This window comes from Chiloscyllium plagiosum, unplaced genomic scaffold (assembly GCF_037043375.1).
Source record: "Chiloscyllium plagiosum isolate Xiang-an unplaced genomic scaffold, Cpla_swu_hap1 HiC_scaffold_13, whole genome shotgun sequence".
In the NCBI taxonomy this organism is placed as follows: Eukaryota; Metazoa; Chordata; class Chondrichthyes; order Orectolobiformes; family Hemiscylliidae; genus Chiloscyllium; species Chiloscyllium plagiosum.
The window spans coordinates 44,067,489-44,087,043 of record NW_028270151.1 but is presented as its reverse complement, the minus strand read 5'-3'; the positions used below and the strand labels follow the sequence as shown (position 1 = coordinate 44,087,043).

Sequence of the window (19,555 nt, the reverse complement as noted above, 5' to 3'; positions counted from 1 at the left end):
GAGGGGGTGGGCTGGGGGGAAGGTAGTTGAGAATGCTTTAGGCAGATGATGGTGGGGGAGAAGGTGATAGGTCGGAGTGGAGGGTGGACTGGATAGATGGGAAAGATGATAGACAGATTAAGAGGGTGGTCCTGAGTTGGAGGCTTGGGACTGGGATAAGGTGGAGGGAGGGGAAATGAGGTGAAATCCACATTAATCCCATGTGGTTACAGGGTCCCAAGACAGAAGATGAGGCGTTCTTGCTTTAGGTGTCAGGTGGTAAGGGTTTGGCGTTGGAGGAGGCCCATGTTGTGGGGAAAATCACCAGCCTTGGAGTGAGCGTCACGGTTCAACAACAGAGTTTATTGTACAAGGAAATGCAGGAGCTCCGGGATAGAGAGACACAGCACAGTGGCCAGCTGCGAGTCCTCTCTCAACCTTGAGCACATGTCAAGATACTTTTATACATTTTATAATGTAATAGGTCAGTGATGACGTTATTGTCTTTGTAATATTGTTTGTTTATTGCAAACATTGATAGTTTTGATGTAGTCATTGTCAGTTCCAGCGCAGCCGTTGTTAATTTCAGCATGGTCATTTGCAGTTTCAGCGCAGACATTGTCAGTTTCAAAGTCTGCGCAGAAGTCCATTACTGTAATAACAGTTGCTAATTGCTCATCCTGAGAAGGACGATTACTGAAGGCCTGGCTATTATCACTCTGTATTGAGTCCGTATCAAGCTGGTAGCATTTCTATCCAAAGTGTTGGCTGGTCCCAGACACTTCGGCTGGCAGTATACACTACTCATGTGTATTGTCTCCCTCACCCGCCTTAAACTAATTAACTAGGTTGTGAGTGCATTGTGCTGACATTCTGGTGGCCCCTGGCAGTATCTGTATTTGCTCTGCTGTCCCTCTCCATATTGTGGTCTGGCGGCCATCTTGTGTGTCAAGTGGCCAACTTATGGCTCAGCAGTCATTTGCATGCCCGTGTGCCTAGTGTCACCATGCCCTGTGCCATCTCCCACTTCACTCAAGACCTGTATGTGCTTGGTGGAGTGGGAAGGGGAGTTGAAGTGTTTTGCCACGGGACAGTTGGGTTGGTTGGTGCGGGTGTCCATAAATGTTCTCTGAAACAATCTGCAAATTGGCGTCCTATCTCCCCGATGTAGAGGAGACCACATCAGGTGCAATGGATACAGTAGATGACCTTTCTGAAGGTACAGGTACATTTCTGTTGCATGTGGAAGGATCCTTTGAGGCCTTGGACAGAGGTGAGGGGGGAGGTGTGGGCGCAGATTATGCATTTCCTGCGGTGGCAGGGGAAGGTGCTGGGACTAGGGTGAGGGTTGGTGGTGGGGTGTGAATCTGACAAGGGAGTCGCAGAGGGAATGGAGGTCAGTGGGACGGAAGGTGAGGATCAGAGGCGTTCTGTCCTTGTTGTGATTGGAGGGGTGGGGTTCAAGGGCGGAGGAGTGGGAAATGGAGGAGATGCACTGGATGGCATTGTTGACCACGTGGGAGGGGAATTTGCAGTCTTTGAAGAAGGAGGCCATCTGGGATTTTCTGTGGTGGAACTGGTCATCCTGGGAACAGATGTGGAGGCGGAGGAATTGGAAATAAGGGATGGCGTTTTTACAGGAGGCAGGGAGGGAAGAGGTGTAGTCTAGGAAGCTGTGGGAGTCCGTGGATTTGTAATAGATGTCTATGTTTAGTCGGTCGCCAGAGATGGAGACGGAGAGGTCTAGGAAGGGGAGGGGGAGGTATCCGAGATGGTCCAGGTGAATTTGAGGTTGGGGTGATGGGTGTTAGTGAAGTTGATGAACTGTTCAACCTCCTCGTGGGAGCATGAGGTGGCACCAATACAGTAACCAATGTAGCGGAAGAAAAGGTGGGGGATGGTGCGGAAGATAGACTGTTCCATGTACCCAACAGGATGCAGGCATAGCTGGAACCTGTGCGGGTGCCCATGGCTACCCCTTTGGTTTGGAGGAAGTGGGAGGATTGGAGGGAGAAGTTGTTAAGTTCAGCCAGGCGGATGAGGGATCAGTGAAAGGGTACTGGTTGGGACAGCGTAAGAGGAAGAAACGGAGGGCTTGGAGGCCTTTGTTGTGGTGGATTAGTCGACCACCCTTCCCAATGCAACAAGGACAGAAAACCCCCGGTCCTCATCTTCCACCCCACCAACCTCCGTATACATCACATCATCCTCCACCACTTCCACCACCTACAAACAAAACACACCATTCGGAATATATTTCCCTTCCCGCCTCTATCAGCATTCCAGCAAGATCATTCCATTCGTGACTCCCTTGTCAGATCTACACTCCCCACCAACCCTCAGCCCACTCACACCACCTTCCCCTGCCACTGCAAGAATTGCAAAACGTGCAGCCACACCTTGCCCCTCACCTCCATCCAAGGCCCCAAAGGATCCTTTCACATCCAACAGAAATTTACCTGTACCTCCACAAAGCATATTTCAATGTTTTAATTTTTAATAGATACCCTACAGTGTGGAAACAGGCTCTTCAGCTCAACAAGCCCACACCGACCCTCCAAAGAGTAACCCACCCAGACCCGTTTCCCTCTGACTCTAATGCGCCTAACACTATAGACAACTTAGCATGGCTAATTCACCCTGACCTGCACATCTTTGGATTGTGGGTGGAAACCTGAGCATCTGGAGGAAACCCACGCAGACACGGGAGAATGTGCAAATTCCACACAGACAGTCACCCCAGGCTGGAATTGAACCTGGGTCCTGGAGCTGTAAGGCTGCAGTGCTAACCACTGAGCCACCGTGCCACCCTGTACTGGTTGCACCCAATGTGGTCTCCTCTACATCGGGGAGACAGGACGCCAACTTGCAGATCATTTCAGAGAACACCTCTGGGACACCCGCACCAACCAATGCCATTGCCCTGTGGCTGAACACTTCAACTCCCCCTCCCACTCCACCAAGGACATGCAGATCCTGGGTCTCCTCCATCACCAAACCCTAACCACCTAACGCCTGGAGGAAGAACGCCTCATCTTCCGCCTTGGGACCGTGCAACCATGTGCGATTAATGTGGATTTGACCAGTTTCCTCATTTCTCCTCCCCCACCTTATCCCAGTCCCAAGCCTCCAACTCAGCACCACCCTCGTGATCTATCTATCTGTCTTTCCCATCCATCCGCTACACCGTCCTCTCTGACCTATCACCTTCATCCCCACCTTCACCTACCTAAAGTATTCTCAGCTACCTTCCCCCAGCCACACCCACCTCCCATTTATCTCTCAGCCCCCTAGCCCACAAGCCTCATTCCTGATGAAGGGCTTATGCCTGAAACGTCAATTCTCCTGCTCTGCGGATGCTGCTTGACCTGCTATGTCTTTCCCACATCACACTCTCGACTCTGATCTCTGGCATCTGCATCCCTCACTTTCTCTGGGTCAACATACCAATTAAGGATTGATAAGCTGACTTGCTTTCTTGAGAAAAGAAGGCCAAGAAGTTGCTTACAAGAGGCTTTTAAAATGATAAAGTTCTGATAGAGTGGATAGCCCCTCCTCCTCCCTTCCATTCCTCTGACTGACCCTTCCTTCTAGCTACCAACCAGATTCATTCCTCCCATCGACCAACCAGGCCATACACTCTACCTGTGTTCACCTAATCCTACCTCCCCATCTCACCCCTTTCCCTACCCAAACCCTCCCCCTGTCCCCACCTTTATCTGCAGCTCCCCTTACACCCACCCCTTGTCCTGAAGAAGGGTTACACCCAAAACGTTGACTTCTCCATCTCTTGATGCTGCCTAACTTGCTGTGTCCTTCCAGCCTCCTGCTTGTCTATCTTGGATTCCAGCATCTGCAATTTTCTGGTCCCTAACTTAGTTTCTGCTCGATCTGACAGATTTATACATGCCTCCTCGTCCTGTTGCTAAGAGCAATGAGTCAAGTAACTCTCTTTGATTCAGGGTGGAAAGAATAAGTTTGAAGGGAACCTAAACATCCATGAGCAAGAGGGTATATGATAGATTTAAAAGGGGGAAAATTGTGAGATAATTTAATTGAGTGAAGTATAAACACCTTATGATTGGTTAGGCTGAATACCCTATTCCTCTGCCATATATCCCATACAATAGTAATTGTAGGTGCAAATTAAGAATAAAGAACAAAGAAAATTAGAGCACAGGAACAGGCCCTTTGGCCCTCCAAGCCTGCGCCAATCCAAATCCTCTATCTAAACCTGTCACCTATTTCCAAGGATCTGTATTCCTCTGCACCTTGCCATTTCATGTATCTTAACTGATGCTTTCATGCCTGCCTCCATCACCTCCGCTTGCAACACATTCCAGGCTCCCACCACCCTCTGTGTAAAGAACTTTCCACGCATATCTTCCTTAAACTTTTCCCCTCTCCCCTTGAACTCATGGCCCCTAGTAGTTGAGTCTTCCACTCTGGGAAAAAGCTTCTTGCTATCTACTCTGTCAATTCCTCTCATGATTTTGTAGACTTCAATCAGACCGCGTCCCCCATCTCAACTTCTGTCTTTCTAATGAAAATAATCCTAATTTACTCAACCTCTCTTCATAGCTAGCACCCTCCACAGCAGGCAACATCCAGGTGAACCTCATCTGCACCCTCTTGAAAGCATCCACATCCTTTTGGTAATGTGGCGACCAGAACTATATGCAGTATTCCAAATGTGCCCAACCAAAGCCCTATACAACTGTAACAGGACCTGCCAACTCTTGTACTCAATACCCGTCTGATGACGGAAAGAATGCCATATGCTTCCTTGACCACTCTATCGACCTGTGTTGCCATCTTCAGGGTACAATGGATCTGAACACCCAGAACTATCTGTACATCCGTTTTCCCCAGAACTTTTCCATTTATTACATAGTTCGCTCTTGAATTCGATCTTCTAAAATACATCACCTTGCATTTGCCCGTATTGAACTCCATCTGCCATTTCTCTTCCCAACTCTCCAATCTATTTATATTCTGCTGCATTCTCTGACAGTCCCATTCACTATCTGCTACTCTACTGATCTTAGTGTCATTTGCAAACTTGCTAATCAGACCACCTATACCTTCATCCTGCATATCACAAGCAACCGTGGTCCCAGCATGGATCCCTGTAGAACACCACTGGTCAAAGTTGCCATTTTCAGAAACTCCCTTCCACTATTGCTCTCTGTCTCCTGTTGCTCAGCCAGTTCTTTATCCATCTAGCTAGTACACCCCCATGCGATTTCATTTCCTCCATCAGCCTACCATGGGGAACTTAATCAAATGCCTTACTGAAGTCCACGTGTATGACATCTACAACCCTCCTCTCATCAATCAACTTTGTCATTTCCTCAAAGAATTCTATTAAGTTTGTAAGACATGGCCTTCCCAGCACAAAACCTTGCTATCACTGATAAGCCCAGTTTCTTCCAAATGTAAATAAATCTTATACCTCAGTATCTTCTCCAGCAGCTTCCCTACTACTGATGTCAAGCTCACTGGTCTATAATTACCTGGATAATCTTTGCTACCCTTCTTAAAAACCGGGAGAACATCAGCAATTCTCCAGTCCTCCAGGACCATGCTGCAAAGATATCTGTTAAGGCCCCAGCTTTTTCCTCTCTTGATTCCTTCAGTGACCCATAATACTAGTTCTCTTACCTCACAACGCGCAGCCCTCCACTCCCTCTGCTCCAATCCCAACCTCACCATCAAACCAGTGGATAAAGGGGGTGCAGTGGTAGTCTGGTGCACTGACCTCTACACCGCTGAAGCCAGAAGCCAACTCAAAGACATCTCCTCCAACCGCCCCCTCGACCATGACCCCACCCCCCCATCACCAAACCATTATCTCCCAGACCATACACAACCTCATCACCTCAGGAGATCTCCCACCCACAGCTTCCAACCTCACAGTCCGGGAACCCCGCACTGCCTGATTCTACCTCCTTCCCAAGATCCACAAGCCTGACCACTACGGCCAACCCATTGTCTCAGCCTGCTCCTGCCCGACCGAACTCATCTCCACCTACCTGAATACTGTCCTATCCCCCCTAATCCAGGAACACCCCACACACATTCGAGACACCACCCACGCCCTCCACCTCCTCTAACACTTCCGTTTCCTCAGCCCCCAACGCCTCATCTTCACCATGCACATCCAATCCCTCTACACCTCCATCCACAATGACCAGGGCCTCCAAGCACTCCGTTTCTTTCTCTCCCGACGTCCCCAGCAGTACTCTTCCACTGACACTCTCATTCGTTTGGCTGAACTGGTCCTCACCCTTAACAATTTCTCCTTCGAATCCTCCCACTTCCTCCAGACCAAAGGGGTAGCCATAGGCACCCATATAGACCCCAGCTATGCCTGTCTCTTTGTTGGCTACATAGAACAGTCCATCTTCCGTAGTTACTCTGGCACCACTCCCCACCTCTTCCTCTGCTACATTGATGACTGCATCAGTGCCACCTCGTGCTCCCGTGAGGAGGTTGAGCAATTTATCAACTTCACCAACACATTCCACCCTGACCTTAAATTCACCTGGACCATCTCTGATACCTCCCTCCCCTTCTTGGACCTCTCCATCTCCATCAATGATGACTCACTTAACACTGACATTTTTTTACAAACCCACCAACTCCCACAGCTACCTGGATTACATCTCTTCCCATCCTACCTCCTGCAAAAGTGCTATCTGATATTCTCAATTCTTCTGCCTCCACCGCATCTGCTCCCAGGAGGACCAGTTCTACCATAGAACACACCAGATGGCCTCCTTCTTTAAAGACCATAATTTCCCTTCCTACGTGGTTGAAGATGCCTTCCAACGCATCTCATCCACATCTCGCACCTCCTCCCTCAAACCACACCCCTCCAACCATAACAAGGACAGAACCCCCCTGGTGCTCACCTTCCACCCTACCAACCCTTCCACCCTATCATTCGCCGACATTTCTGCCACTTCCAAACGGACCCCACCACCAGGGACATATTTCCCTCCCCACCCCTTTCCGCTTTCCACAAAGACGATTCCCTCCGTGACTACCTGGTCAGGTCCATGCTCCCCAACAACCCACCCTCCCCTTCTGGCACCTTCCCCTGCCACCGCAGGAATTGCAAAACCTGAGCCCACACTAGCCCCCTCACCTCCATCCAAGGCCCCAAAGCAATCTTCCACATCCATCAAAGTTTTACCTGCACATCCACCAATGTCATTACTGTATCCGTTGCTCCCGATGCGGTCTCCTCTACACTGGGGAGACCGGACGCCTTCTTGAAAAAGCGCTTTAGGGAACATCTCCGGGACACCCACACCAATGAACCACACCGCTCTGTGGCCCAACATTTCAACTCCCCCTCCCACTCTGCCGAGGACATGCAAGTCCTGGGACTCCTCCACCACCACTTCCTCACCACCCGACGCCTGGAGGAATAACGCCTCATCTTCCGCCTCGGAACACTTCAACCCCAGGGCATCAATGTGGACTACACTCATTTCCACATTTCCCCTCCCCCCACCTTACCCCAGTTCCTATCTTCCAGCTCAGCATCATCCTCATGACCTGTCAAACGTACCAATCTTCCTTCACACCTATCTGCTCCACACTCCTCTCCAACCTATCACCTTCATCCCCTCCCACCTCCATCCACCTATTGTACTCTTGTTTACCTTCTCACCATCCCCATCCCCCTCCCATTTATCTCTCTCCACCCAGAGGCTCCCTGCCTCATTCCTGATGAAGGGCTTTTGCCCGAAATGTCGATTTTCCTGCTCCTCAGATGCTGCCTGACCTGCTGTGCTTTTCCAGCACCACTCTAATCTGGACCTGGGGACTTGTCCACCTTCATGCCTTTTAGAGTAGCCAACATTTCCTCCCTCCTTTTGCCAACTTGACCTAGAATAATCAAACATATCCTTAACTTCAACATCCGTCATGCCCTCTCTTCGGTGAATACAAACACAAAATATTTATTAAGAATCTCACCCATTTTCTCTGACTCCACACATAACTTTCTTCCTTTGTCCTTGAGTGGGCCAACCATTTCTCTAGTTATCCTCTTGCTCCTTATATATGAATAAAAGGCTCTGGGACTTTCCTTAATCCTATTTGCTAAAGATATTTCTTGACCCCTTTTACCCCTCCTAATTCCTTGTTTCAGATTAGTCCTACTTCCCTGATATTTTTCCAAAGCTTTGTCTATTTTCAGTCGCCTCAGCCTAATGAATGCTTCCTTTTTCCTCTTAGCCGGTCTCACAATTTCACCTGCCATCCATGATTCCCTATCCCTCATTTTCACAGGGACATGTCTGTCCTGCATTCTAATCAACCTCTCTTTGAATGCCTCCCATATATCAAATATCGATTTACCCTCAAACAACTGTTCCCAATCCATGTTCCCCAGCTCCTGCTGAATTTTGCTATAGTTGGTCTTCCCTCAATTTCGCAGTCTTCCTTTAGGACCACTCTTGTCTTTGTCCATGAGTATTCGAAAACTTACGGAATAGTGATCATTATTCCCAAAGTAATCCCCTACTGAAACTTTAACCAACTGGCTAGGCTCATTCCCAAACACCAGATCCAGTATGGCCCCTTCCAGAGTTGGACTATTTATACTGCTCTATAAAACCCTCTTGGATGCTCCTTACAAAGTCTGCTCCATCTAAACCACTGACACTAAGTAAAAGCCAGTCAACGTTGGGAAAATTAAAAACTCCCATCACTACCACCCTGTTGCTCCTACGTCTTTCCATAATCTGTCTACATATTTGTACCTCTATATCACGCTCGCTGTTGGGAGACCTGTCGTACAGTCCCAACATTGTTACCACACCCTTCCTTTCAGAGCTCTGCCCATATTGCCTCACTGCTCGAGTCATCCATAGTGCCCTCCTTCAGCACAGCTGTGACATCCTCTCTGACTAGTAGTGCAACTCCTCCACTCCTTTATCTCCCTCTCTATCCTGCCTGAAGCATCTATATCCTGGGATATTTAGTTGTCAATCTTGCCCTTCCCTCAACCAAGTCTCAGTAATAACAATAATATCATACTCCCAGGTACTAATCCAAGCCCTAAGTTCATCTGCCTTACCTACTACACTTCCTGCATTAAAGCAAATGCACCACAGACCACCTGTCCCTTTGCATTCATCATCTGTTCCCTGCCTACTCTTCCCCTTAGTCACACTGACTGCATTATCTATTTCCTTACAGGCTTTAGTTACTACTTCCTTACTGTCCACTAGCCTCCACATTTGGTTCCCATCCCCCTACTACATTAGTTTAAACCCTCCCCAATAGCATTAACAAAAGCATCCCAAGGAAATTGGCTCCAGTCCTGCCCAGGTGTAGACCATCTGATTTGTAATAGTCACACCTCCCCCAGAACTGGTCCCAATGTTCCAAAAATCTGAACCCCCACCATCCCTTCCCCCTCTACCCCCACTCCCCCCAAACCCCCCCCCCCCCCCCCCCGGCACCATCTCTCAAGCCACTCATTCATCCTGCCTATTCTTTCATTTCTAGTCTGACTAGCATTTGAATATTTTGATTGGAAGCTGAATTGAGTTTGCCCAGATATATTTCACTGCGTCCTTTCAATAATTAGGATTAAATTAAGTTAACCAGGATAATTTGAAACCAACATATTTCAGAGGTTTATAATAAAGATTAATCATTGCTTCACCCAAATTACCAACCCCACCAATCACTGCATCGTTCATCAAATGGAATCATTAGATTTAAAACAAAGTGTAATCAAATAGTTTTCATTATCAGATCAAATTCAACCTGTGAACTGCTAATAATTAATTTCCATCTCTCTCTGCTGATGTAGTTTACACCGCCATGTTATTATTCTGTGTGCTGAAAGACTTTACTTATCTATAGTTCCATCTTGTAAACCCCTCATCAATAATAAAATGTGAACATAGATGTAGTAGAGAAGAAAATTGAACAGGAACTTGAAAAAAATAGCGAATTATATAAAAACACAAAGGGATTTTATTCTTTAAAATGACTACTTTCATTTCAAGATAACTCTGATTTGTACACTTTGCCCAGAAAAACTACACTCATATATTCCAAAGGATTAATTATTAAAATAGTAAACAAAGGGGACTACAGGGGCCATGTCAAGGAACCATGTGGAAATCTGGGGCCACCAGTAAAAATCCCCACTGGGCAGACGACCTGCAAACAAACACCGGATCAAAATATTTCAGAATTTAAAGTTACTGGCAAAAGGGAGCAAGATAAACCCAGCAGATTTGTTACAACATAAATACTGACAGCTGTAGTCTCAGTTTACAAATTATCAACCATTCAACAATGCAGAAACTTAGAAACATGGGGAATAATAATTTAACATTTAAAAAAAAACTACTTGTAGTATGACCATCATACCAAGGCCAGCATTTTCTGGTCGTCCCTAACTCCCATTTGATAGTAATTGGGTAGCAATATTTGAACTGCTACAGTCCATATAATGTGGGTAAACTGAGTGACTACTTCAGGGGACAGTTTCAGAGCTGACCATATTACTATGGGTCTGGAGTGACCTATAGGCCAGATCAGGTAAAATGTCAGATTATCTTCCCTAAAGAAATATTCATGAAGTTAATGGGCTTTTACAATAATTCTCTTGCTTTCTGTCATTATTAATGGAGCAAGCATTTCATTCAATATTTAATTATTTGAGCGTGTATTAAAATTGCTCACCATAGAATGAAGATCCAGGACATTAAAGGAACAATTTGCTTGAAGGAGGAATATAACTGATGCAGAGATGTGGTTGTATATAGGACATGGAGGGTCCAAAATTCCAAGAATTCTTAATTCAGTTCTGTATTCATTATTATGAACAGGAATCTGGGAAAATCTCAATGCAAGTGGGATATGTTGCAAGAATGAATTTCCAATGAGATTCCAGATCAAACAATCAAATTCAAACATCTACATAACCTTTTTCAAGACATTCCAAAGTACAGATACCAAAATCCCTGTTTATGTTTTTATGTCAACTGAATGTAATTGATTATTTTGCTTTCTCATTGAAACATATCCAATCATTTTTGTATGAAAAGCTGCACAAGCAAGTACATAATGGTGAGATTTTCAAAACTTTCCGTGAAAGGCAAGCAGTTATAAATTGAGAGGAAGATTGGACTGCTGCTTTCTTTATTACAATCAGTAAAAACTCTGCTGAATGTTAGATGAGGGTGCTCCCACATGTATGGTTTGACATAACAAGTTACAGAAATGATTAAGCAATGAAAATGAATTATGTAGATTATTTGCTTATTGATTATTAATGGTGTAGGACAGTATTGCAGTAGGGAGTAAAACTTGACTTATTCAGCCCTCCCATCCAATCTGCAAAAGTTCCTTCAACTTCCAGACAGATTTAAACCTTGTTTCAGAAAAACAATAGAGAGCTGTAAGCACATAATAATTCTTTCAAGAAGCTCAGGCATACTGGTACTTTTAATTGCCTAGTTTGTAAATAAAGTTGAAGGTGCATTTTCACTCTAATAAGGACATAAGAGTAATAGCAGTAAACAAAGAGTACCGTATCATAGGGTAAATGAGCAATGTCCAAAGTTCTTAGGTGATTTTCCGATTGTATACATGTAAATTAGGTTAATTGCTTTGAAAATCATTTACATTAATCCCATATTGATTATTGTACTTCATTATTAAAAATGTTTACCAAAAACCATTAGCCAGTTGGAAGTGTTTCCTGGTGGAATGGTATTACAGTTTTAAACTAAAAGTTTCTGCAGTGGTGTCAATAACCATTTTAAATGTTATCTTTTTTACAGCTTCCCTCCTCAATTTACTTTGAAGTAGTATTTGCAAACCCATTTGAGGCTGTTTTAGAGTCTTTGTCATGTTCATAGTTCATGTTAGAATAAGCTTCCAGAGCCGCTTCATCCATGGTACAAGATGTTGTATAATCTGTATCATCTTCAGGAGGCCAGTTTGGTTCTTTCGTTATTATTCTTTGCATCTTCTTGTAACGCTGTGTAGATTTTACTTTGCAACACTTTGTTAGGAACACCTTGAGGCATCTATTTTCTATTAGAATTTCCTATTAAAATAACATCAACTTTATTTTATTAATTACTTTTTCTTCATTTAACCTACAGGTTCAAATTCTTTTGAATTAAGTGACACATCCTTCTGATAAAATGTACAGCAATTGTAATCTAAATAAAATATCACTATCTCCTAAGTAAAAAGTGAATGTGTGATCACCATATTTGTGGATGACACAAAAAATAATGGGAGGGATGTGGTGAAGATGGCATAAAGAATCTGCAGAGCGATATTGACAGGTCAAGTAAATGGACAAAAGCTTGGCACCACCCTCTTGATCTGTTCATCACCTTTCCCATCTATCCGCTCCACCCTCCTCTTTGACCTATCACTTCTGCCCCTATCTTCATCTACCCATCGTATTCTCAGCTACCTTTCCCTCAATCTCACCTCCCCCCCCCCCCACTTATCTCTCAAAGCCCCGGCCCACAAGCCGGGGGTTTTGCCCGAAACATCGATTCTCCTGCTCCTTGGATGCTGCCTGACCTGCTGTGATTTTCTAGCACCACACTCTCGATAAAATTAGGGAGATCTTGCTAAAACTAAACAAAGTACTATTTAGATCACACCCACAATACTGTGAACAGTTTTGGTCCTCTTATCCAAGGAAAGATATATTGGCTTTGGAGGCAGTCCAGAGAAGGTTCACTTGATTGACCTAGAGCACAAAGGAATTTTCTTGTGACAAGAGGTTGAGTAGGTTGGGCTTGTACTCATTGAAATTTAGAAGAATGAGAGGCGACTTTATTAAAATATAGGAGTCTGAGGGGATTTGAAATCGTAAATACTGAGAAATTGTTTCCTCTTGTGGGAGAGTCTAGGACCAGAGGGTATAATTTCGAGAGTAAGGGGTCACCTTTCTCAAACAGAGATGAGGAGGAATTCTTTTCATGGAAGGCAGGGAATCTGTGGAATTTTTTATCACAGAGGGCTCCAACATCATGTTATTAACGATAGTCAAGGCTGAGATAGATCGAGTAATAAGGAGAAGGCAGGAAAGTGGAGTTGATGAATATCGGATCAGCCATGAACCTACTGAATGGAGGTGAACAGTCAAAGGCCGCATGGCCTATTTTTGCTTCTATGTTTTACAGTCTTGTTTAATCTCAAGTGCCAATGCACACAGGAGCCTGTGGCCTTGAGATTCAGCAGTTAGTGACAATGTAACAATTTGAACCAGGTCCAACTTTAAAGTCATCCATTCTGTCCTTAGGACCTCTTTCAAATTTATATATTCACAATTACAATGGAAACATATATAACACCTGCCATGCTGTAACTACAGTGTGTGGCTATTGGTGACACTCTAGCATCTCCACTGGGGCAGGGACCAATTACAGGTTGACAAGTTTTATACATGCAGTTTACAAAACAAAAGTCACTTTTGGAATTTATAATGGAAAAATTCGTGGAGTCAGCATAGGACTGTTTCAGGTTCTGCAATTTAAATGCAATGTTATAAGAATTTTCTTATTCTGTGAACAGTTAACATAAATAATTTAGCATACGCATAAGTAGCTCTGCACATAAATTCTTGATTCACGTGCAACCCTCTTATCAGTTTGCAAATTTTAATTACAGGAAATGGTTTCTTAGAACATTATAAAGGTTTTAACATGTGATTTTCCATTAAGCTAAAGTTGTGCTGCAGCTGGTGCAAACAATCTGCTTTGAGACAGCCTCCTGTGCACTCAGTTGTTAGAGAAATAATGCATTGCTACCACTTTCACTGATGCACATCTGAAACAATCAGCTGCTGTAAAAGTAGGGGGCCCTCTTGTGGCTCAGTGGTAGTGTCCCTATCCCTGAACCAACACACCTGCTCCAGGAGGTTTTTAATAACGTCTCTGAACTAGTTGATTAGGAAAATATCTAGTCTTAGAGTAGACTGCACTTAGCAGGCTCTGCAATAAATTGGGTATTAATTGAAAACATGGGTGAGTGGTGGGAGGAAAAATAACCGTTGAGGTGTGCATGAAAGCACCTCTGGATAGTGTGGGGAAAAAAATAGTCTTAGAGTAAGTGGGTTCTGATTTCAGTGGAGCTTGGTAGTGAAAGGAAGAAGTAGATTTGAAAGAACACATTTCACAAAAGCCTAAACAGAATGCAATTTGTTTTGCTGGTAAAGACAAAGCATAGGGAGTGATTTAAAAAAAAGTCTTTCACATCCTAATCACATTTACACTATTAGACACCAAGGCTAGGTGCCATAAGGATATGGAAATCACCAAATAAATCCATATTTATTGGATTATTTGTAATAAAGCCATTATGGAAATTAGGAAAAATCTCTTTGCCCAAAGTGTATGAAGCACATGGAGACCACCACCACAACCAATGTTTCACTCTTAGCTGGACAAGCATGCAGCTACTCCAATGTTCCATGCATGATGATTGGAATACTGATCATTGCATTGACTTCGGAAATCTCTGCTGTGCATTGGAACTTGAAGGCCTGCATGAAAACTACAGGGAATGCATACCAACACAAGCAGTAATTGTAGCATTGTTGGATTTAAAGTGTTTATCTGTTTCAGAGACTTGCATTGCAGACACTAGCATTTGGAGGATTCTCCAAGTACAGTGTTAAGAAAATCGCTCAAACAGCAATGTCCTCTCCCAAGCCAACATACCCAGCATCAAGGTGCTGGTGACTCCAAGTAAGCTTTGCTGGTCAGGACATGGTATATACATGTCTGATATCAAAGGTCAAAAGAAACTGCTCAACTTGAAACATGTTCATGACAGGACAATTCCTGGAGGAAAGTGGAATGCTTTAGGAATGTCCTCAAACATTCCTGAAGAGTTCAATCATTCATATAGACCAGGAGTATCTTGATCCGTAATCAAGCAAAATGGACAAGGTCATTCTGGCAGGCACCAAATGCATCATGAGACTTGCCGGAAACACAAAGAGGCAAGGTTAAGGTAACTCATGTACTCAACACTTCCAGCACCACCTGCAGATTGTATCTTAAATTTATGAGCTTCTTCAGGAACCATTGAATTACAGTGGGAGCAAGTCATCCTGAATCCCAAGGGATTGCTTATTGTGTAAAGCACAGGGAGTGAAAAGGAAGAGAATGATATGTTGATAAGATTCGAATAAGTGGGTGGTAGGTGATTCAAGGCATGAGTGCTGACACAAATCTGTTGGACAGAATGGTCTATGCTATAAACTTCCAATAACATTATGGATGTTTCATAAATATCATGAATACATATGTCTAGCATAAGTAAACAAAAGCAATAGAGTTTCCCTATTTACCTCAATGGCCATTATGACAGTAAAATGAACAAGAACCATAACTAGAAGGTAAACTCTCCAGCTTCTCGGGGTGCAAACAAGCTGAGAAAAGAAAAGAGATATAACATTACAATGATAAAACAAAACATTCATTGGCTCTTTATTCCATTAATTTATCATAAACGTATTGGTGGAGTCAGCTTTATTTTCTGCATCAAATCATCTGAGTTTGAGCATATTTGTGGAAATTGTTTGTCAAACGCTATGATTTTTATTACATTTGTTGTATTGCCTAGAAGTCAGGTTGTTAAAGTTTTAACTGATCAAAGTTTCCAAGTTCTTAAGGGGAACAGATAGTATGGATGGAAATAAATTATTTCAGCTATATGGGGACCCTCAGACCAGGGAACAAAGCATAAAACTTAGCACAAAATGTTTCAAGGATGAAACTTAGAAAGACTTTTCAACATATTTTCAGCACATAAAGGGTGATCAAAGTTTTGGATATACAATTGATACTGGATCAATTGTTCATTTAGATCTAAGCTTACTTTTTGTTAAGAAAAGTTTTAAACTGTTATGTGGCAAAAGCAAATATAATGATTTCAGTTGCATGTCAGCCATCAATTGTTGAATGATGGGAAAGACTTGAGAGACTAAGTGGCCTACTCATGTTTTATGTGGGGTCCAACAATCCACATTCTCAGTGCATCATGAACAAAGTACTTCAAAGACAAACTATATTGTGACAGGACTAGAAAATAATGTAGTTATTTTCCCAGGTTGCAAATAATTACTTTTATATTTTAAAATCAATTCTGAACAAATTTCTCTATATTATAGAAGAATATAATGCATGAAAATACTAGGAAGTACTTTACACACAGTGATGAAATACAGTGTTCCTGGAGGTGCAAAACAAATGGCTAATCTGCAACCATCTATTTTCCATTCCTGCTGAGGTAAAATTTCACATCTGTTGATTTTACATACTTACATCTAGAGCATTGTATAAAGTTTCATGTTTGCCAAAAAGGAAATACAGACATGTTCCAAACTGAGCCAAAAGGACAATCATAAAAATATCTGCAATCAATGAGAAAAGTATTGTCAAGGAATGAAGACGCTAACAAATTAATAAGCTTCTCTTGTTTAGAAATAGATTAACCAGGATTCTGATTCTAACATTATCTGATCTTACCAGCTCCAGCTGGTAAGTGAGCTACCTCCCTTTTAGGATCAATTCAATACTCTCAGTGGAGGATAGCCTTTGTCAAGATCCATCATAGAAAATCATGAGCACACTGAAAACCAAAGGCTGTGCAACCATGGGCCATCCTCTGAGAACAGCATTCTTCAGGGGACTGCATTACATGTCCTTTCAATTCTTCATTGAAGTTGGGAAATGACCACATGCATGTCCAATACTTTTTTTTAATGAATCCTTATGAAATAAATGATTCAAATAAGGACTATGTCGGCAACTGAGTAGCGTTTTTAGGATTCTATCAACAACATAAACCACCTGATCAAAATACTGCAGATGCTGGTGATCTGAAATTTAAAAAAAAACTGTAAGTGCAAGAGAAAACACAGCAAATCTGGCAGCATCGGTGAAGATAGGAACGGTTCCCATTTCTAGTTCAATATAAGCTGAACTGAAGAATTTTGAAATCTCGTGGGTTCTTTTTTTTAAATCAAACCATTTAATCAGTGTTTCGTGCCTTTATAAACCACCAGATCTGTGTTCTTTGAGTTTGTGAAATATTAGATTAAACTGAACCACAGTAAATCTCTCAATCACATAAACAAAACAGAGTGAGTGAACTAGCGCTGATTTTGACTTACAAATTATCAAACGATTTCAAAAACTTGTACTTGATATATTTTGTTTTTCTTTATTTAACCACATTTTCACAAAGTATTACCTTTTCTCAGTATAGAATTCCATAGAATTCCTACAGTGTGGAAACAGGCCATTTGGACCAACAAGTCCACACTGACTCTCCAAAGAACATTCCACTCAGACTCACCTTCCTACCTATCCCCGTAACCCTGCATAGCTAATCCACCTAACCTGCATATCCCTAGACACTATGGGCAATTTAGCACAGCCAATTCACCTAACCTGCACATCTTTGGACTGTGGGAGAGAACTGGAGCACCCAGTGGAACCCCTCGCATACATGGGGATAATGTGCAAACTTCACACAGACAGTCCCCTGAGACTGGAATTGAACCTGCGTTCCTTGCACAGTGTAGTAACAGTACTAACTACAAAGTCACCACGTCACTTCATAGGCACTGGTTTCAGAAAGGCACCTATTCCAGCTAAATTTGCTGACAGTTCAAAGTTAGGTAAGAACATGTGCTGTAACTTCAGAAAAAGGGAAATGACCTTTTATATTTTGACAGCCTTGTTTTCTTTTACAATAGATGGTGAGCAAACTTACAGATACAGCTAGTTAGAGATCTCAAATAGGGATAATGTCAACAGCTTGTTCAAAGGTTGTTTTTGGAAGAAACACTGCAAGCAAAACCACTGATTAACACTTGGTTTACTAACATAAGAAATAGAGCTAGAAGCTGAGAGTGCTAAGTATGGCTAATTTATTGTGGTTGGCAAAGGAAAGGTTTTGTTGAACAAGTGGAGAGCAAGCAAAATGCTTGCTTCATCTCCCTGGAGGACAAGTAAGCCAGGACAAGAGTACAACAAAATGAGAGGGGATTGCTGACCATTGCCCCTAAAAGCTGTATCAACATTATCATGGATATTAGTTCCAGTTATCCTTCTATTTAAATAAGTCTGATTAGAAAATGTGTTCTTGCATGCCAGAAAATTGCATAACCAAGAGAACGCTGAAGCCAATGCTAATCCTGTCACTATATACACTTTTCTAGCAGAGGTTGCTGAATAGTATTGAGTGACAGAAATATTCAACCATTTTATTCTCCCTAGCCAAACAGTATAGCAGCCAATCACAGTGTCTCATTATTTTCCCAGATGTGATTGGCTCACCAAGCAGAGTTGATATCAAACCTGAGAATGTGCAATCTTGTGTTGCCCAGTTGAAACAATATAACCTTTAGTGGTCTTTAGTGTTTAGATGAGTATCAAAATAAAATAAATTAGCACATAAACTACAGTGATCTGGATTTCTATTGAAGATCCACATGCTAATATTAATTTCTGAGGAATTAATATTAATTTCATGCATCTATAATTAGCTGAGTATCATAGTAAAATATAATTTAATTGATGCCAACTGAAATAACAAATTTCCTTACAGTTAGTATAGATTGGTTTGCGATAGGGCTTTCCTTTACTGAATACAATCGCTGTTGATATACAGTTGAAAAGAGATAAAAGGTACACAGTGGTATTCTCATAACTTTTGTAGCTGTCTTCATTTCTCAGAGCGCTGGCAATAGTGTCTGTTGTCTTGTTAGATGTGGTTTTGCCATCACTGGTTAGATTTGTGGGGTTACAAGCTCTACAACAAGAAATTATCAAACAATTTAAACAATTATAAATTCATTGTATTATTGACTGACATTTTATGAAAAATATCCTTTATATAAAGTTCCCCTCTCCCTTTTTAATGCTCCTACAACCATTAATGTAGATAGAGAAAGCAAAATGGCCTGACTTAATTCATTTTGACATACAAAAGAATTTTTTGTATGATGCTTTACAATAGATTACCAATAGTGCAGTAAGATATGGTTAGTGTCTAAGAACAATTGGTTTTATTATTGAAAAATGCATTTAACTCAAATCCTGGGAAAATAAAATTGTAGGCTGTTATTTCTTAATTACTAATGTTTTGCACCGAATACAGTTAAAATTAGCCACAATTAGTTTAATCTCCATGTTGGGGAATTTAACAGAAAGCATCCTTACAGATGGTGTAAACAAATAATTAGCAGATCTATAATATAAATGATATTCACAAAGCTTGAGAAAGCAAAGAAACATTTCACCATCCTAATGCAATGTTTTGAAGAGCTGATGGGAGTGGAAATTATATGAGTGGATATCAGCTCTTGCATTTCCTCAAGGATTTAATAGAGTGTCACCTGATGCATTGTGCAAAACTAATAGTGCAGAAAATGAAATAAATAAGTTATTTTTAGAAAAGGATGATGGAAATGGAGATTTTGATGAGTTATAGTGCAATTAATTAATGAAATGTTCAAATAGTCTCAGTTTTTTCATAATGT

The 19,555-nt window shown here is 42.4% G+C and overlaps 1 protein-coding gene across 1 annotated transcript in view; it reads right to left on the bottom strand.

Moving 5' to 3' along the window:
* Positions 1 to 9,982: 9,982 nt before the first annotated feature.
* LOC122556378 (putative cation-transporting ATPase 13A4) overlaps positions 9,983 to 19,555 on the bottom strand; it is a 103,079-nt gene continuing 93,506 nt past the window's right edge. The window contains exons 27-30 of the mRNA XM_087993959.1: positions 18,620 to 18,825; positions 16,329 to 16,417; positions 15,353 to 15,433; positions 9,983 to 12,076 (exon numbers count right to left, since the gene is read on the bottom strand). Of these exons, the coding sequence (XP_087850085.1) occupies positions 11,822 to 12,076; positions 15,353 to 15,433; positions 16,329 to 16,417; positions 18,620 to 18,825 (631 nt within the window). The 3' untranslated portion in view covers positions 9,983 to 11,821. The remainder of the gene's footprint in view (positions 12,077 to 15,352; positions 15,434 to 16,328; positions 16,418 to 18,619; positions 18,826 to 19,555) is intronic.